The sequence below is a fragment of the Porites lutea genome, chromosome 9, assembly GCF_958299795.1.
Source record: "Porites lutea chromosome 9, jaPorLute2.1, whole genome shotgun sequence".
NCBI lineage: Eukaryota > Metazoa > Cnidaria > Anthozoa > Scleractinia > Poritidae > Porites > Porites lutea.
Window position 1 is genome coordinate 23,557,896 of NC_133209.1, and position 18,248 is coordinate 23,576,143.

The 18,248-nt window shown below is 40.3% G+C and overlaps 1 protein-coding gene across 1 annotated transcript; it reads right to left on the reverse strand.

Moving 5' to 3' along the window:
- Positions 1–4,497: 4,497 nt before the first annotated feature.
- LOC140948372 (tartrate-resistant acid phosphatase type 5-like) lies at positions 4,498–10,156 on the reverse strand. Its single transcript, XM_073397608.1, has 5 exons — positions 9,927–10,156; positions 8,487–8,708; positions 7,524–7,613; positions 6,785–6,999; positions 4,498–6,448 (listed from the first exon to the last, which is right to left on the reverse strand). The coding sequence occupies exons 1-5, from the start codon at positions 10,138–10,140 to the stop codon at positions 6,191–6,193; spliced, it is 999 nt and encodes a 332-aa protein (XP_073253709.1). The 5' UTR covers positions 10,141–10,156; the 3' UTR covers positions 4,498–6,190.
- Between the last annotated feature and the right edge of the window lie 8,092 nt (positions 10,157–18,248).

Here is an 18,248-nt window from a genome sequence, read left to right on the forward strand (position 1 = left end):
TTGATACCAATTTAGGCCTTCGCAACCATTTTTGGGTAAATTTAATGGGGCTGATTTGTTAAAATGGCAAATGCGCATCCGAGACAAAATTTACCAGTCCTACATTTGGTTGCCATTTGCCCAAACCATGAACCGACCAGCTTGCCCATGTAAATGGTGTAAACAACCTTCAAAAACGCCAGGCAACCCGGGGCCAAGTATTCGCATAGAAAACATGGAAGTGGGTTTCAAGACAACCATGCGATTCCACAACGTCCGGTCACTTTAAAATCACGGTATGGTCTGGTTTTTAAGAACCTGTTAGGCTAAAATTTGCAGTTTCATAGGCCCCTTACGATCCTGTTTAGCCTAAAATTTGAAAAAAAAAACAGGTTCTTATTTTATAAAATCTATAAATTGAAAAAATTCTGTACACTTGGGCAAATGAAATAATTCAACATTCAGAATTCTCTTAGGGGCATAATCACTCCAACTGCAATGTTATATATCGTTTTCACATGACGTCAGGGGCGGCCATGTTTGAGTACAAAAAAAAAATCCTGTGGGAATTGAACTCTTTTCACATGTGAAAGCTTTCTTTTATTCCAAGCAATTTACAAAGCTGCTGAGCACGTGACTGGACACGATCTTTTGTATGCAGATTTTACATAAGGAATAAGCTGAATAACCACTAAACTCCTCTTTGCTTCAATATATATATATTTTTTTCAATAGAATATAAGAACCTATTTTACCTACATATCCTAAATGTGTGTTAAGTACCATATGTAAGACCCTGTTTAGCCTAACTTTGGAAAATGCAAGTTCTTAGTCGAGGGCTTTTACTGTAGTCCACTCGGTTTTTGAAACAGCGCCAAAATCCCGGCAAAATACATGTGCAAGCGGGCCTTTAATAGCAAGTGGCTTTGACTTAAGGCTACCTTATATTAATTGACTTAACTACTCTGTCTCATTCCGCACTTAATTTCAGATCCTAGAATCCCCCATGATAGTTGCTGAATTCGTCATTGTAGCTGTGCTGCTTGCTGGAGGTGCTTATGCTGTTTCAGTCCTAATTGCTCTATTTACTGATTGCACAGTAGAGGAGGACACTAAATTTCTCCAAATGGAGGAAGTGAAGGCATCGGTGATTGGAAAACAAGCTAACTGAGCATGAATGACCCTGCGTTGAAAATACACTGAGTATGGCGCTTTATAAACTGCCGCTTGGATTTGATTACGATTGAGTCGTTAGTTGAACATTCATCACCTCCGTATCTTCCCATAGTAAACTCTGCTTGCCCCAAAAAACTTTTCACTTTTTTTTGGAGCTTGAAAACAATGCAAGGCGTTTTAAGAAAAGCTATTAAACTGATAACTGAGATTCGAGCACCGATTCGAGTGTGGAAGGGGTGAGTGAAAATATTTTTAAAGATATTCCACGCATGATAATTTTCTTTAAAAGTCGACATGTAAGTTGGTTAAGTATTATTTGAACTTGTTGTTATCCAAAGATGAATGAGTGGAGCCTTATCTCTCTTTCCTACTGGCGATGGACGATGCGAAGACTGGAAAGGCCCCTTCCCATCATCTCTCGCGCGCTTTCATTTCTCCAGTCTCTCCCCAGCCTTCTCCCTACAACAAAAGTAGGCGTCTGCGGAGAAGAGAGTCTTCACCGTCAACCTCAAGCTTCTTGCTATTCTTACTTCATATATTCTTTCAAGATGAATTATTACTGTACAGAGATGTAGAATAATAATAAGACACTTAAATAATTAAAAAAAATTGAAGCTGCTGTCATTAAATCCCCGTTCAGTGTGACTACATTTTTTTCTGGCATGCTTTTCTACATAGGGCTAGGGCTCGCGCCTAGAGCACTTCCTGTAGACTTCACAACTTTTTATTCTGTCCTAATTTGTTATCCCTGGTCGCCAAAAATGATATTTTTATACCTTGAGCAGAGAATGAGCATATGCTAATGATATTTGAGATGTTATTATAAATGTTAAAGCCGCTACAGCGTGCCATACTGAATGGGTTTCTTTATTAACTTAACTAAAACAGAAATTGGCCTATAATAGCCCCTATTTCTATTTAAAATCATGAGTGTACCCATGAACACAATGCCAATGGCACGTTGAACTCAAAACTAGACTACTGGTCACTATGGAAACAAAACTGCCCAACTAAAATGATCGCTCATTATTCAGGCAAAAACTGTTGATATGCTAATAATATTGTGAATGAAGGGGACTACCGATCGACTCGCAGAACAGGGGAAAAGAAGCAGCCACTACATATTAGGTAAAGGAAATCGCTTATATACACTTGGCGAGTTGTTAAGTAAGTACGTCAATGCTTGTCTTAAATCGCTGCGGTTAAACTCAGTAGCTTTCATATGCATTTAAACGATTCAACTGACATACGTCAGTTGTTCATAAGAAGGAAGGTGCTATGTATCTTCCGAATGAATCTTTTCACTGTGGTTATCTCAGTTAAGACCCTCAATACTTATCCACTGGCTCAGTAGTGCCGGATTTATCCGATTGGTAAGCTATCCGAACTGACGTACTTTTGAACAACAGTGAGATCAGCATAAGACATGACGGCAGCTGGCAGTTACGACCCGGCGCAGACAAATTAGCGGTGATTTTAGTGATTGAATTGTTTCTAGATCTGTGACTTACCCGCAGTAGTAAGTTTGAGAAAAAAAATCATAGGCTGCTCGTATGATCGGGGGTAGAAGCGGAATCATTTGAGTCTTAATATTTATGATTCCCGTCGTTTTTGCCTCAAAGATTCATGATTCCTACAAGAATTTTCTGCTAGATTCATGATTCACAAAGACTTTTCATCACCTATATTGACTTAATGATTTTCTCAGTGGCAACTTAGTATCGTTTTGTAGTGTTTCTTTGGTGTTCAAACTACTGTTTCATCCAGACTCCGTATCATCATTCGTTTTGTCCAGGTATGGAGTGTTTTTTTGTAACTGCACTAAGCACCAGATTACGGTAGAAACAAACAGACTATCAGCCCGAAAATGCATGAGTTATACAGGGTCCGGGGGCATCCTCACCCCAAAATATTTTTGAAAATTGGACCCTCGGAAACGCCATATCCAGCATTCACTACATCGAACGCAGTTACGGTAATTCATACGTGTATTTTGTTGAGCTTTTCTCAGAGTCCCGTTACTCATTATCCCAGAGCCGAAGTACAAAGATTCATAATTCCCAAGTTTTTTAAAACAAAAATTCATGATTCTTACTTGTTTTGTTGCTATGATTCATGATTCCGCTTCCACCCCCGATCGTATTATAAGGTTGACGAATATTTGCCTCTGAAAAGTGAAAAAATATATGTACCGACTACACTCAGTATTGTACAACTTTAGCAGTACATTTCGCTCGCCAAGCACAGTTAGGCGCACACGGTTGTCAAAAATTATTTTGATTAATCCAACATTCCGCCCTCACTTTATTTGTGAATTGAGCATTGACATAATTTATTTGCAGACGTTTTTAAGAAAGAAAATTTATTGCTTTAAATTCGCAACAATTATGAAGGGGATGTTCCGGTGTGAAAACCAGATCATTGTCCCTCCAAACTGCCTTGATTACCAGTCACCTTAACCAGTCACCAAACATGTAAATCAGTCCATTCAAGGGAATCCAAGACAGCCTTGGATTCTGCCGGGATTTCGGATTCCAGGTACTGGATCCCAGTCTTTGATAGTAAGACTTGGATTCTTGATTCCAATCCTTAGTAGGATTCTGGATTCCTTAAGCTGTATTCCGGATTCCAAAGCCAAGGATTTTGGATTTTACAAGAAAAATTTTTTTGGATTCGAGATTCCACGAGCAAAAATTTCCCAGATTCCGGAATCCAGAGTCCCTTACATTGATGAATGTAAATGTAAGTAAAACGCCAAGATAATTTTGACACGATTTTTTTATTCATCCACAGTTATCGCCCTCATCACGTAATATCCGGCGGTTTCGTATGGCCCTTGCAGAGTCATTAGTGTTTGGCATAGTAGCAATGCTCGGAGTCTTGGCAGCGATATTTTTAGTGTCCGGCTGCGTGAACCGGCGACCTACGAAGCTATTTTCAAGGACCAGACAATATAAAGAGACATGAAATCACCGGGTTTTCTGTAATTATTTAATCAAAATGTTTTTAGATTTTTTTTGTGGATTGCTGCTTTTTTGTTCTGCCGAGTGAATGGAATGGTTGGTTTTCGCGTAGTGACGTAGGCAACTGCCTCAAGCGTAAGTTTTTATTGAGAAGCTTGCATGTATGAAGTTAAAGCGAACGTCGACTCATTCGCACAACCCTTCTGCTCGTGTTTAATCTTGCGTCCAGGCCACTTTTGATGCGAAATAAGGATTCCTATTATGGCTCTTGCGGATTCTGATAATGCTTGTATTTGTGCTGGAACTTGTTCTGAAAATGTTCGGACTTTCGGATGTATCAGGGTTCACATCAAGCTTACTGGAAAAACAATCTGAGATGAAAATACCTTTTAGATGGGAAACTCACAAGCAATTTATTCCCTCACATATCAGCAGTGATCGACCTCAGCAAAGGCACAGTCAAGAAGATCAGTCCACGATTGCATGGTACGGATGCGAAAAAAAGGAGGGAAAAACCTTTTAATCAATATTTTATTGACCAGTTTGCGGGATTTTGCTACATGCTCATCAAGAAAAGCTTATCAATAGAAATGTATGAGACAACTTTCACCTTACAACTACATACCATGCTATTAAGGATACCCCGCTAACCGGGTCAGCAACTGAATCTCCAACAAAACTCAAAGACATTTGAGTTTAAAACCCCCGTTAACACGGACTCTATAATTTACGGAATTTCGAACCCATTTTTCTGTCCTAAAATCACACGTGTCGTACACCAGCTTCGAAAGTTTACATTTCACGAAAATCTAATTTTTCCCATTTTTGTGTCACAGCCCCTGTCTTTATGGCTAGATTTTCGCTTTTTATGTTGCGTTTCAATCAAAATGTAAACTGTATAAACAGTAAAAATATCTGTTGTGTTCTTGTATTAGCATTTCAGTCAGTGTGTATATGTTGTGATTCAATTTTATCCTTGGTCTAAATTGTAGTTTCTTTTGTTTTGGGGTATGGTAATGTACGATAATGAGTTGGAAACAAAAGAAAATAAAATTTAAACAAAGGATAAAATTGAACCACAACATATACGAATTGATAAGCGTGTATGCAAAGGGTATGTTGGGTTATATTAATCCCTCCAACGCAAACGTTTCTAAGAAAAAACCCGGTGATGTACTGGTGTTCGTAATAACTGGAGTTGAAAGTACCGAATGTCTTCCCCGTCCCTGTCTTTCCAGGCCTTCTCGGTCAACGCATTTCGGTGACGTATCAAAGACAAACAGGCCACGAGACCCGAAAAGCAAGGGCTGCGCATGGGCCTTTGTCACAAAGGGGCCATTTTGTCCCAAGATATCAGAGTAGCTTTGTTTTACCTGTCTAGCCTCGCCCCCAAGTTTTTCACTGCGAGGTCGAGGGAGGTAAAACAAAGCTTTTTCAGTCTCTCGGGACAATATGGCCCCCGTGTGAATAAGGCGCATGTGCGGAGCGACCACGGTAGGCAATGTGAATGTGAATGTCGACTACTACCTCAGGATTGTCGCGCGTGCAAGCATGTTACGTGCGAGCGAACAACGCAAACGCGCGAAGAATACGCTTGCCCCAGCGGCAATCCTCAGGGAACACAGTCTACTACACTTCATTGCAACGAATTTCCTTGTCAAAAAGCTAAGTCAGCTTCTGGGTTGCGCTAATCTCGATTCTACTAGTAGAAGTTGCAAGGAATAAGGGCTCTTTACACTACGTTAGTTTTTTTCAACCTTGACATGGACCAGTAAGGGAAAATCCGTCAACACCGTTGGAAAGAGCACCTTCAAATTAAAAAACTTGTCAATTTTAAAAGTGATACGTTTTAAAGGAGCGACGATATCACGATACAGCTCCGCGGAAAGGTGCGAAAATCTGGGGGCAAGTTTGAACGTCTGTAAAATTTCGCGACTTTGAGGAGCAATATCTTTGTAAACTTGACAATATCATTAATTTAAAGGAGCTCTCTTCATTGGAGTCTACGGATTTTTCCTAACTTGCGCATGTCAAAAGTTGGAAAAGCCGCGTGAAAGAGTCTATCGCATGATTCACTTGAAGTTCAAGTGGATATTTCGAGGATATAGTTGCCGTTTGTACAAAGAAGCCCCAAAAGCATCCACAAACTCTAAGGTCATGTTGGTCGCCGCGACACGTACAGCAGCAAATCCTCCTTCCTTATCGGCGTCCGCCCAGAAAAACGACAAGCTGCCTTTTGGTACTGAGTCCTTGTGGGTTTTGCTGTCAACTATGTAGGCGGCGCTTCCAATGACGAAATATTCAACTGATGAGTTGGATTCCTTCAAGTGCTGTGAGAAATCGATAAAGGGTTAAAGAATTAATGAAAATAGTCAAGAGATATTCTAAGCATTAACAAAAGTGATCAAAATCTGTTATATTTTAGGTTTAGAAAACGCCCAAATAATAATAATAATAATAATAATAATAATAATAATAACTACAGCTTACTAAATCATGACGAAATTGTCAACAGTTTTAACAATCAAAGAAACAAACAAAAAAACCTTTTTTCAGGTTCTTCTGATGAATATTAATTATTTCTGCATAAGTTCAAATAAATAAAGGGGCTAGCATTTAAAAACCAAGAAGTACTTTAACAGAATGCAGAAAACAAGCAAGTTTACCTGCAGATTGTGATCGTGTCCGCTAATATAAGCAGTCACTTTATACTTCTGTAACAGAGGTCTCAGTCTATTGACCAGACAGTCCGTGGGACCGTGTTCAGCAACTGACCACACAGGGAAATGGCCCCCCACGATCAGATAATGGGCTGTAGATGATTGAAGAGTGTCTTCTATCCATTTCCATTGGGTCTCGGATGCCTCCTGTGATTCAGGCTCTACAAGGTAATTGGGTTTAACGTTTTAGTCAACTGTAAGTCCCATTCTTGATTTGCAACCACGTAGCAACGCGGCCGTGTTGGGGGTCAATACAATAGAATTTTTTCTAGAAGAAGTTACATGAAAATGGAGTTTAGCTCCCAGAGGGGAGAAATGCTTTTGTTCTTGACCACCCACATGGCCGCCGTGCAAACCAGCAATGGGAGGTCATACTGCATGGGTAATTTGACGAGGTGGGGGTGGGGGTGGGATTGGGATGTATAGAAACCTTCTTGACATCCTTAACCTGTTTCAGTATACCAAACTTTGTTATTTCATCTAATATGATACAGATTCTGAACAACTGTCCTTAAGGGAGCAGTCGCCTGGTTGTTGTTGTTGTTGTTTTTTCTTTTTCGTTTAGCCTTTTTTTGGAAATGTGGTTGAATCGAGAGTGGACTAAATAAGGGTAGAAAGATGCAAACACAGGGAAAAGTTATATTTAATAAAATGCAGCTTTAGCTATGGTGATATAACAGTTTACCTTGTGGCTGTGTGTTGAAATGATCGTCTCCAGAGTCGCCGCAGAGTTGAACCGTGTCCAGAAGAACCAACTGAAGTTCAATGTCAGAACCTTGAAGAACGACACAACCAGCAAACATATGTATAATGTCAGATAATGAATGAGGAGGAACACACAATATATATAAATATTATTTAGCCAAAACAGGATAAAAAAGATGAAGACTATAGTCTACACCAAAAGAGGGTTCTTCATTATTTGAAGGATGGAAGGATGGTTTAGGAATCGGCATATCAAAGTTTCTGAACGAAAGACTAAACGTATTTTGAGGAAGCTTTTGAGGCAAGTGAGGGCGTATACTTGACAAAAAATAAACACAAGAACACCAAGAAAAACAAGTGAAGAGTGACGGATACTACTGTGGACTTGCATCAGTAAAAATCGTGAATGCTAAACCCACGTAGGGAGTTTCTTTTCTTTTCTTTTCTTTTCTTTTTTTTTTTTTTTTTGCAAACGAAAATTTATACCGGGCAAATAAATTTAATATTGGATGCTATGTTTTTTTGGTCAGACTTCTTGCCGTAAGGATCATATTAGTGCTATTCTACTAGACTAATCATGGCTTGCGTGCATGGTTACCACTGGACAGAGAAAATTCTGAAAGCAGGCGTGTATGCTTGATTCTTACTTTCGCTTCCCTCTTCTTCAATTTGCAAGTCCTAAACATTATAAACCAAACAAGACTGCGATAAATACAACCAACATTAAAATTCGATATATCTCAACTAGGCTGGTTGCCTATATAAAGGCCTTATCACCCCCAACCTCCCCCAAGGGATATCCCCTTGAAAACTGGGAGGGGGCGGGGCCTTTCCCCCCTACCAATTGTCAAGGGAAATGCCCTTGGAACAAGGTTGATGTCACCTGTCATCTGTCAACCTTAAAAAATAGTAGGTTAATAAAATAATAGGTTATTGTACTTACCAGGAATCTTCCAGGATTTGGTATAGTAATAGTCTGGAAAATTCCAGCGTTTTGACTTGGAGCTGTAAGCGATCTGGGCTGACACGTTTCCATAGTGATCATGATTTCCCGCGCAGAAGTACCAAGGAGTCATGAGCGATTTGGCAGTAAACACATCCTCAAATGTTTCATTAAATCTCTTGTCATCTACGTTTTTTACTCCAAGATGATAAAAGTTGTCACCTTGGGATTAACAGTAATATGATTGAATTAAGGTGATTCCATGAGCCTATCGGCAACTTCATCGCCATTTTTTATGTCGCTAAAATTGTCCCTTAGCGCAAAGGGTATACATATACATGGCGGCAAATAATGTCGCGCTACATGAAACTTTTATAAACAGACATCAGCGAATGCTGATGCTGGTTTGAGTGGTTTCCGGATAATCACTACACTGAAGACGGGATTTTTTGAAGTGGGGGAGGGTGGGGAGCCGACTGACAAGTGACTTGTAGTGGAAAGTAGAAAGTGGGGAGAGGGCTCCCACCCCAGTCACCTTCGCTCCGCTGCTGTCCTTTCATGATTGTAGCCTGCGTGATAGGCGAGAGGAAAAGAAGAAAGGGCAAGAGGATCGATCTTCGGCCGTGCGAGGACGCGAACGGTCTGCAAGGGAAGAGGAAAGGCCCTTCCCATTTGTTCCATTGCGAGCCCGAATTCCCCATCCCGAAATTCCTCCTTTCTCTACCCTTTTAGAGTGCCTGCCAAAAAGACTATAAGGGTTGTTACAATCGTTCAGCTTACTAGACGTCTTTCAGCGATCCCAGCTATCATGTAGAAATTGGGCTTGAGTATTTAAAAAATCGTTAAGGGGGCTAGATTTCTTTAGGCCTTGGTGAAGCGCAAGAAATGGGGATGAAGTAGACTGAAATTTGCCCGACTTACGTTCGTGTGTCGAAATAGGAGATCGTTATAAAGCCAATGAAATAGCGGAAACACGGGGGGTCGTTTCCGGACCTTGACTTGAGAGATCACGCGACTGTATAATAAAAGATCGCGAAAGGTCAGACACAGATTTTGATGGCAGAAAATTTTCACCGGAGCCTTATAATTGCAAGAGAAGCACTGATTCGTTGCCACCTTAATATACAAGTCACATTAAATACACAGACCACATGGCTCTGAAAAAAATTGGATTGGAATATCGTGATGCTTGGCCTATAATGACCGTTTCAGAGAGGTTATAAACTATGTATTAAACACGTCACGGTGTATTTTACATTTTAGCTTTCTTTTAATTAATCCTAATCGGTAATCAGCTGAAGTGCCGTGAAGTAAAACTCCTCTGAGGGAGTGATCCAATCGGAGATTTTTTTTGGCAAATCATGTATAAGTCTATTCACAACTAAGGGTGAACGGTAGCTAATCATTGAATTCATTTTTACTCTGAACCTATCAACTTACCCAGGGCAACAATGAACTGCGTTTCCAGATTTTCGGCGATTTTGCTCATGCCTTTGCTCACGGCCCTCTCGATTAGAGTGGTGTATGGCCATAATTCAATTCCTCCCCAGTCACCTAAGGCAAGGAAACTCAGTTCATCGCCAGCAACAAACGGCACACTTGCTGAAAACGATAGCAATAGAAGACATACCAGTGTGATAGCTTTGGCGGCCATGACGAACTCCGTTAATTTGTATACTTATCACGTGAGGGTCAAAAGATCTGTCCCTGTGAATATTTCCTGTTGGCATGCAAATAACCTGCGTAGGAGGCGTCGGCTAGCCCCGGGGGGTACTTTAGGAATGTCGGGGTAGGGTTGTGCCGCTGGGACCCTGGAACCCTTAACCTATACCTTACCTTATACTAAAGTAAACTCCCCAAAACCCCACTATCCTGGAGTAGCCAGTAGCTGTTTCCTTAGTCCCGATAAAATCTTCAACCAACTGATCAGTTTCCTGAAAAATGATACCCTATTCTAGACCCAAACGCTCTGATTTATTTACCCTATCCTAGAGTAGACTGCTTGAAAACCATACCCTTCACAGCGGCACATACCTATATACCCATATATGGCAGTTCCCCCCCCCCCCCCCGGCGGCTAGCACGCAAAGGCCTCGTCTAATTTTCTGCAGGTCTCTTTTCGTCCCGCCCGCCGAACTCCAGGGGAAAAGACTGAGGCCTCTGGGAGCAGGAAATTGTGTGCGAATACGCGTAGATACCATATTTAGAATTATAAAGTATTCAGCAGATTTGTCTGTTACGTTCACGAATATTTAGAAAGTGTTCGCCTTGCCGTTTACGTACAAAAAAGTATACTTAACTGAATAATATACAATACAAAGTGTGCCTCAGGGTGGGTGGGGGGAAACTCCCCTATGAAAGTGACGGGGATGCTCGTCGTATCTTCCAGAGGTTTAAATTTGCGGATTGGTACCGCTTAGGGTGCTTAAATCTAAAATGACTGCTGCCAGAGTTGTCTCGGTACCTTTATATAATTTGTTGTTGTTTGATTGGAACCCGCAGAGGGGGAAATGAATTTGGGTCACGCCCATAAAGCAAGATTTTGGTACTTTTATAGGAGAGTACCCCCCGGTATGCTTATACAGTAAAAAGTACACGGAGGAAACGTATACGAAGAAAAAGTGCACAAGTAATATAAAACGTACACACTGAAAGAAAAAGTATATACGTAAAATGGATAGAGAGAGTGAGAGACCGCGATACGACAATTGCGATCATTTCAGAGAAAACGCCATATAAAAAACGCTAATGCGTGCGTTAGTACGTTGATCGCCTGTAGCCTGCATAACAGGCGCTTGAGTGCCAAGGGAGGCGAACGCGGGATTTCCCGCGAAGCGCGAGACAAGCGATTCGCGCGAAATGCCGCGTTCATCTCGCTTGGCTCATAAAGCGCCTGACATCGTGTTAGAGCATTCGCGATCGCGATAGAAAAATCGAGGGAAACGCATGGCAATGAGGATAAGGAGATCGTCATGCAAAAATTGCGATCGCGAAAAGAAATCGTGATACAAAAAACGCGAGAAGGTACAGATGATGGCGATCGCTCAGAAATCGTGATGTGACAATCTCACTCTAACCAATAGCGATAAAACAATTAAAAGCAATACTCCAATCGAGATTGCCGTAAATTGCGATTTAACCGTTTACCTTTTGTTCTAGCGAGAAATTGTGCAGGAGAAATGGCGATACAACATTCGTGATCGGAATAGAGATTTGGGGGTAAAATGAATCGCGATAAAACAATCGAGATAACAATCAAGCTGCATAAATCAGCTAGGACGTAGCTAGGGGGAATCCTGGGCGACCTGGGGTGCCTGTGAGGCTAGTTTTTATGTCAGAGGAGGCTGGACAGTAGTTTGCAAAGATTCACGGGAGCAATATCGACCAATCACGACTGAGAAAAGCCATCTTGTTGCAGACCGTGAGATGAGTATGTTGTTATGTAGTCTTCTTGGCAACTGCGAGCTCGGGCCAGAGTCACGCGTGAGGACGGGGAGCATTGCTTGACTCCAGCCCGAGCGGCTGGGAAGGGGACTAGTTGTTATGGGGATTTTGTTTTTTTGCAAATGGATCACGACTTACTCAATTTTTCAAACGAAAGCTGAGGCAATTTTAGTTAACACCTTTTTAAAGTACTAATTATTTACTTATTGTCAGACAATTGTTAGTGAGTAATTCATCTGGCGAACAAAGTTATGGTTTTTTTATTAACACTCGTTTCTCTTCCTTATGATCATTAATCTCAAAACTTTGCTTCAAATTCTGACAGTTTCCAGAGGTTTTGACACCGTCCAAAGATCACATAACTTTGCATGATGAACCTTCCTTGTATGGATCGTTCCCAGCTGGCTTTCGTGCAGATCCCTTCGCACATGATAAAAGATAGTCCTCACTGGCGTGTCGTTTGCAGTGGTACACAAGGTCAGCGCACACCTCTGACATCCTTGCTCGCTTGATGTCTTTCTCTCTCATTAGCTGAGCTATTTCTCTCTTAAGTGACAGCTTTACCATGGAGTCACTCGATGCCATGTCGCTGAAAGAAAAAAGCACCGAGATTTTAGATCTGATTGATACACTGAAACCTAAGGGTGCTCTTCAAAAGTCAGAACTGGCCGGCCAGACCCGTCATTTGAATAATGAAGGAGTAGTCTCCTCTCTGATACTTACTTAAAGCCATGTTGTTGCCGTAGAGGTGCATACCATTTAGAAATGTACTGATCTGGTTGGAAAGTCCTAACTAATAGTGAAATTCTCCTCAAGACAGTAACTGTATAAGGGGACAAAGTAAGTTTGACTGTCTGAGGTCCTGTCACTTCCAAAGAAAAATAGGAACAGTTAAGTGGCCTTTGTAGAGAGGTTTAAACAAGAGTCAGTGTCAGTGGACTGTCCGCCAAAAAAGTGGCCATTGTGGAGAGATGGTCGTTAGTGGACGTTCGACTGTATTCGACCATCTGTCTAGCGGCACCAACCTTTATTTTAAACTTACATGCAGGCCGAGTATCACTGCAAAGTTGCGTTGCTCAACGAGGATCTTTCTCGGGCACTAGGTGTGAACACACGGTGTAAAGATACTTCCACACTGGGTACCAGGGCATGGTGCCCGAGTACGGTGCTCGCTAGGTGCTAATGTGAACACACCCGAGTTTAATTACCCACCGCAGAATTCGGGCAAAGTGCCGGTGTCTATGACATGGATGAGAAATTGTACTCGTGCAATATAAACTGGGCGTGTGCACAAGCTATACAAAAAATACAAAAGTTATTCAAATCCAGGAATTTTGAAGAAAACCAACATGATAACGAGTAAACTTTCAAAAAATATTGGAATAGTGTTTAAACCTTCAACGCTGTCTAGAATCTTATCACAACAAAAGCCGAGAATTATAGCTAAACTGAGATATCAAGAAAAAAAACAATAAATGATTTAAGTGACATCAAAATATTAAAGGTAGAGGAGATAAATATACTAGAAATAACTCTATGCTCAACTTTTATCATAAAATACTTCCGATACTAAATTTATTGAGCTTTTTTTGGAAACAATTTCCACTAAATATATAGCTGTTATTCACGTGTCAGGCACCTGACTGTCATGTGAAAGGACCAAAGATGTGGGATAGCATCGACAAAAATACAAAAGTCAAGTGTCAAGTCTGTTTCTCTTTTTAAAAAACATACCAAAGGACAACTGGATTTTTAACCTAGAAACGTTAACAGCAGTGGAAACTTCAAAACTTGAAAAACCGAGGAATAGTCTATTGAAATCAGGAGTTTTCTTTCTGCCCATATCTTTAAAAAAATCAATAGATGTTTTTATACCGCCGTCCTGTACGCTTCAAGGAATTCATCACATCATATATAGCGGAAACTCCACATTAATGCTAATTTATTATTTGCAAATTAGCAAACACTGGCTCAAAAACAGTGAACTGACCAGACCCAGTTGGTATCAAACAACGACTACACATGTACATACCTGTTTAGATATTTTCATGGGAAAGTTAATTTGAGATTAACCTCCTAAACAGCAAAAAAACTTGGAAAAAGCAATCTTTAAAGAAATTGTAATGATTTTAATTTAGATTACTTGATTAAAATTTCTGTTTGACGCGTTTAGCCTTCTTGTGAGCCTGTTAATCAAGAATTCAGGAAGTAGAAAACAAGAGAAAAAAAGCTTTCCAATTTCATTTTGCCACAACGCGAATAATATTGTAAGTTTCCTTTGTAACTACCTCCTATTAAACCCGTTTATTAACTATCCCATAAGTATTATTTCTTTCGACATTGAGAGCACTCCATTAGCCAGAAACAATAGCTTTCTGTTTTGGCTGTTCTAGTCTCGCAGAAATGTTCCAAAAAATCATGAGCCATAAGCGAGACTAACCTTTTTTTTTAACAAACAGCTAGCCAATTTTTGGTACTACATGGATAAAATTCTTCATACGGTGTGGTTACATGAAAAAAATAAAAACGCCCTCAAGAAAGCTTGCGCTTTTTGATATTATACTGGATGGAATATCAAACTGGGTTCCTCTCTTTCAGTTGTCAAAATTTCCAACCTTTATTACTTTTACAATATTAATAATATTTGTCTTAAGCTTTTACATAACATTTTGCTTTCTGATAACGTTTGAAACAACCCAGTCGCAATTAAGTGCAAATGATGCTCTCTAATAAGCAGTCGATTGCGCGTTTAAATCGATCAGTTAAAATAGCTACTCGAAATTACCAAATAATTGAACTAAAGAAATTTTCTTGGATTAAAAAAATCAATCATATCTTCTTACCTGTTGTTCTAGTAAACGTTTTATTTCTTCGCCAAAATTAGGTACGTTCTTTCCGTCCTTATGGTCTCCTGTTCCTCCGTGAAATGTTGTAAGGCACAGTGCAATTTTTTTTCGTAGCTCGTCAATCACCCCTCTGATTTTCTCATTGGCTGTCGGCGTACGTAAAGCAGCCAAAATATTCCCATGATTCTTCAGGCTCCACTCTGCGGGCATTCCTATACCATAAAGTCTCACCACTTAGTATTTTCAAGTAACAAACTGCAGGTGAGCTTCATTTATCTCACTAATTAACGGTTAAATGATTTTAAAATTACTGAGAGTTAAAATTAAAAATGAGCGAAGTTTGACTAAAGCAAAACAGTAAATAACTTGAATGACTAATGAATAAGTAAGTGACTATAATAAGAAAATGAGAGAGTGGACGAATGAATTGGATGAATTAAACGAGTTAAATAAATTGAATGAAGTGAACCAACCAAAGAACGAAGAAAGAACGAACGCATGTTATCGAGGAAATAAGGAACTTTAGGCGTTGCAAAGGAGAGACGTGTATGGTATGGTGGTGTCACGGATCCGCCCAACCATCCGGGTAGTACTGCAAATTTATAGGCAAAAGCACAATGCGCGAGATGTCAGCCAATGAGAAAGAGTCTGACGTTTTGGTTTAACCAATCGTGACGAGTTTCTACTCATCGAATGCTTCATGTAAATAAAACAAAATAATCCTTATTCATTGCTGTGTTTGAGTGATTTATAATATTCAAAGAAAGGGTGTATTTAAAGAAATAGAAAATCCGGTGGCGCTTCTTTCACTGATTTAAACAACGTATTGGTGATTGGTGAAAAGCACTCTGATAATTTTCCAACAATCCGGTATATTCAGCAATTGCACTGATAACTCCAAACCACCGGTTTAAGCAAATGATAACCAGACAACAACTTTAATCCTCTTTTTCTTCGTTTGACAGACAAGCAAGTATAGTGGTTAGTTTTGAAAAATATTTTGAGCACAAACTGTTAGATAACAAAGAATTGAGCGCGCTTTCACATAAGGGAGAGACTATGTCATCTATGTGCAAAAAGGACCGATGGCCAGCTGCGTAGATCAAACTGACCGTCCACTTTATGGTAGATTTGCGACCTGACTTTTTACCCTGGGTTAGGACTGGAATAGTTAAAACTTGAAACAACAACAAGAGCCAAAGCATCGCAAAAGGCAGGGTTCATTTCCCCATCAAGCCCAAAGTTGTTCTTGTTGGTTATCAAATTCTTAGGTTGATGATTTAACTGCGAAGATCACGTACACTTTCTTATATCTTATATGTTCACATTTTTATCTAGTATCAGCATAGTAGTTCCTAACTATATAATTATAAGGAAGTACTTCATCCACAAATAGCACGGATACTGTATGAAGCTTCTTTGGCTCTAATAGGAGCTATAAAACACAGCGTAAACAGTAAAAAATGAGACTTACAATGATTATTCATTTGTCAGCGTATTTATGCTAACAATAGCTTTAAAGATTTGAGAAGGAGACAAATAAACAATAAAATTGTAGTGCAGCTTTTGTGTAAAGCAAACAATAATCAGAATAATTGTGCATATGTTTAAACTGACGCAAGGACTTTTGAAAACGAAAAAACATTTATTCACAGGCACGATTACTTCTCTAACGTAGGGAGGTATAATTATGTTACACGAGACGATTCGCAACGACGATTTTCAGAGCAACCCAGCGTTGAAACATTGTTGCGACATTGTTTCAAATGGTTACAACATTGTTCCAACATTGCAACACTGTGTTGCGCTAAAAATTGTTGTTGCGAATCGTCCCGTGTAACATCACCTTAAAACTACAGCGCAACGATTCACTAACAGGAAGATTCTTTTCAGCGCCTCGACAGCCAGGCTGTCGTAAGCATGGTTAATTTTTTTTTCAGCCTCCCCCGCTGGGAACGCGTGGGTATTCTGCTACACAGCCGTTTTTAGTGTCGTCACGCAATGCTCCTCCCCACAAGGAGCGTTGTTTGACGACACTGAAAACGGCTGTGTAGTAGACTACTGCTTGGGAGGCTAGTTTTATTTCATCCTAGGAACCTTTGGAGCCAGGGTACACTAAGGCAAAAACCAATCGATAAAATACAGAGCGCGGTGGTCTTTTTAACGTTACAATGAAACCATTAATCCAATACAGGAGCCTATTGATAGGCTCCTGACCAATGTAGCCTGATCAAACCTACACGTAAAAATAACACCCTAGCCGTGAGAGTCAAGAAAGGAGCTGCTCACTAAGTCACAATCAAACCACTAAAGGAAAAAGCGATGTTCCATAACGCAACAATAAAACTATTTAACAGGGAGCGCGATGCTGAGGCATTTGGAACTTTACGACTCGACGACGCGAAGGCAACGGCGAGAACGTAAAAAACAACAAAAGGTGTCATAGGCAAACAACAACTTTGCACTTGCATCTCACTATTTTGTACATTTCTTTGCCGTTTTTGCCCGACTACAAAAAGAAATTGCCTAATTTTACTTTTTAGGGAGGACGTAAGCAACGGAAGACGAAACTTTATTCTCTTTCTGAAACTTGAATATAGCATGGATAATAGAAAGAATATAGTTATGAATATAGTTCTTAGAAATTCAACTCCGGGAGGGTTTGCCTACATTAATTTTGACAAAGTGAGTTGGAACAATGGCGATAAAGACCGAAAGAACACAAATTCGTTTTTGAAGCGAAGTTTTCGCTGCTGTCACGTGGTCCGATCGTAAAGTCCTTATTAACGCAGAAGTCACTCCTTTGCGCGTGGGACCAGCACGTTGAGTGTGAGTTCGAGCTCTAGGCTAGGTCGTCCCCAGACCCCGTGCTTCCTTGATTCAAAAACCCCAAGGCGCTCGTCCTAGTCCTTCTGTCGCGCTGAAATGTTTTTCCTGACCGAAGTGTCGACCGAAGTGACAGGGCTGAATAACGTACTACGCATGTCCGTGACATCACTTGTTTACTTGTCTAGGCCGTGCGCGAAACACTCGGGCAAAGTGGAATTCTTGCATCTGAGGCCATTTTATCTGCGACCATCTAAACTCATATTTGTGAATGCCAACGAAGGAGAAGTTCTACGAATACGTTAGAAATGCAACTCATGGAAAGAAATGTTACGTAATCCAGGGATCAAGGAAAATGTTTTTGACCGTCCCGGCGAAGGTTTTTCATTGTTTTGATGCAGATCGTCAGTAAGTTTGCAGAAAGATGACTGAGAAATTAAAAAAGAGCAATGCTGGAGTTTGGGCGACTTTTCTTCGATGGTACGTAAACGATTTACCTAAACATTACTTTATTCTGGTTAAGGAGGAGCAAATCTTTGAAATGTAGGCCGAGCGATAGCAGTTGTTGACCGTTTCTTGGTGGCAAGAAAGCCGGCTTTGAGCGCGATGATACCATCAGACACAAGAAGTCATGAAAGTCATAAAC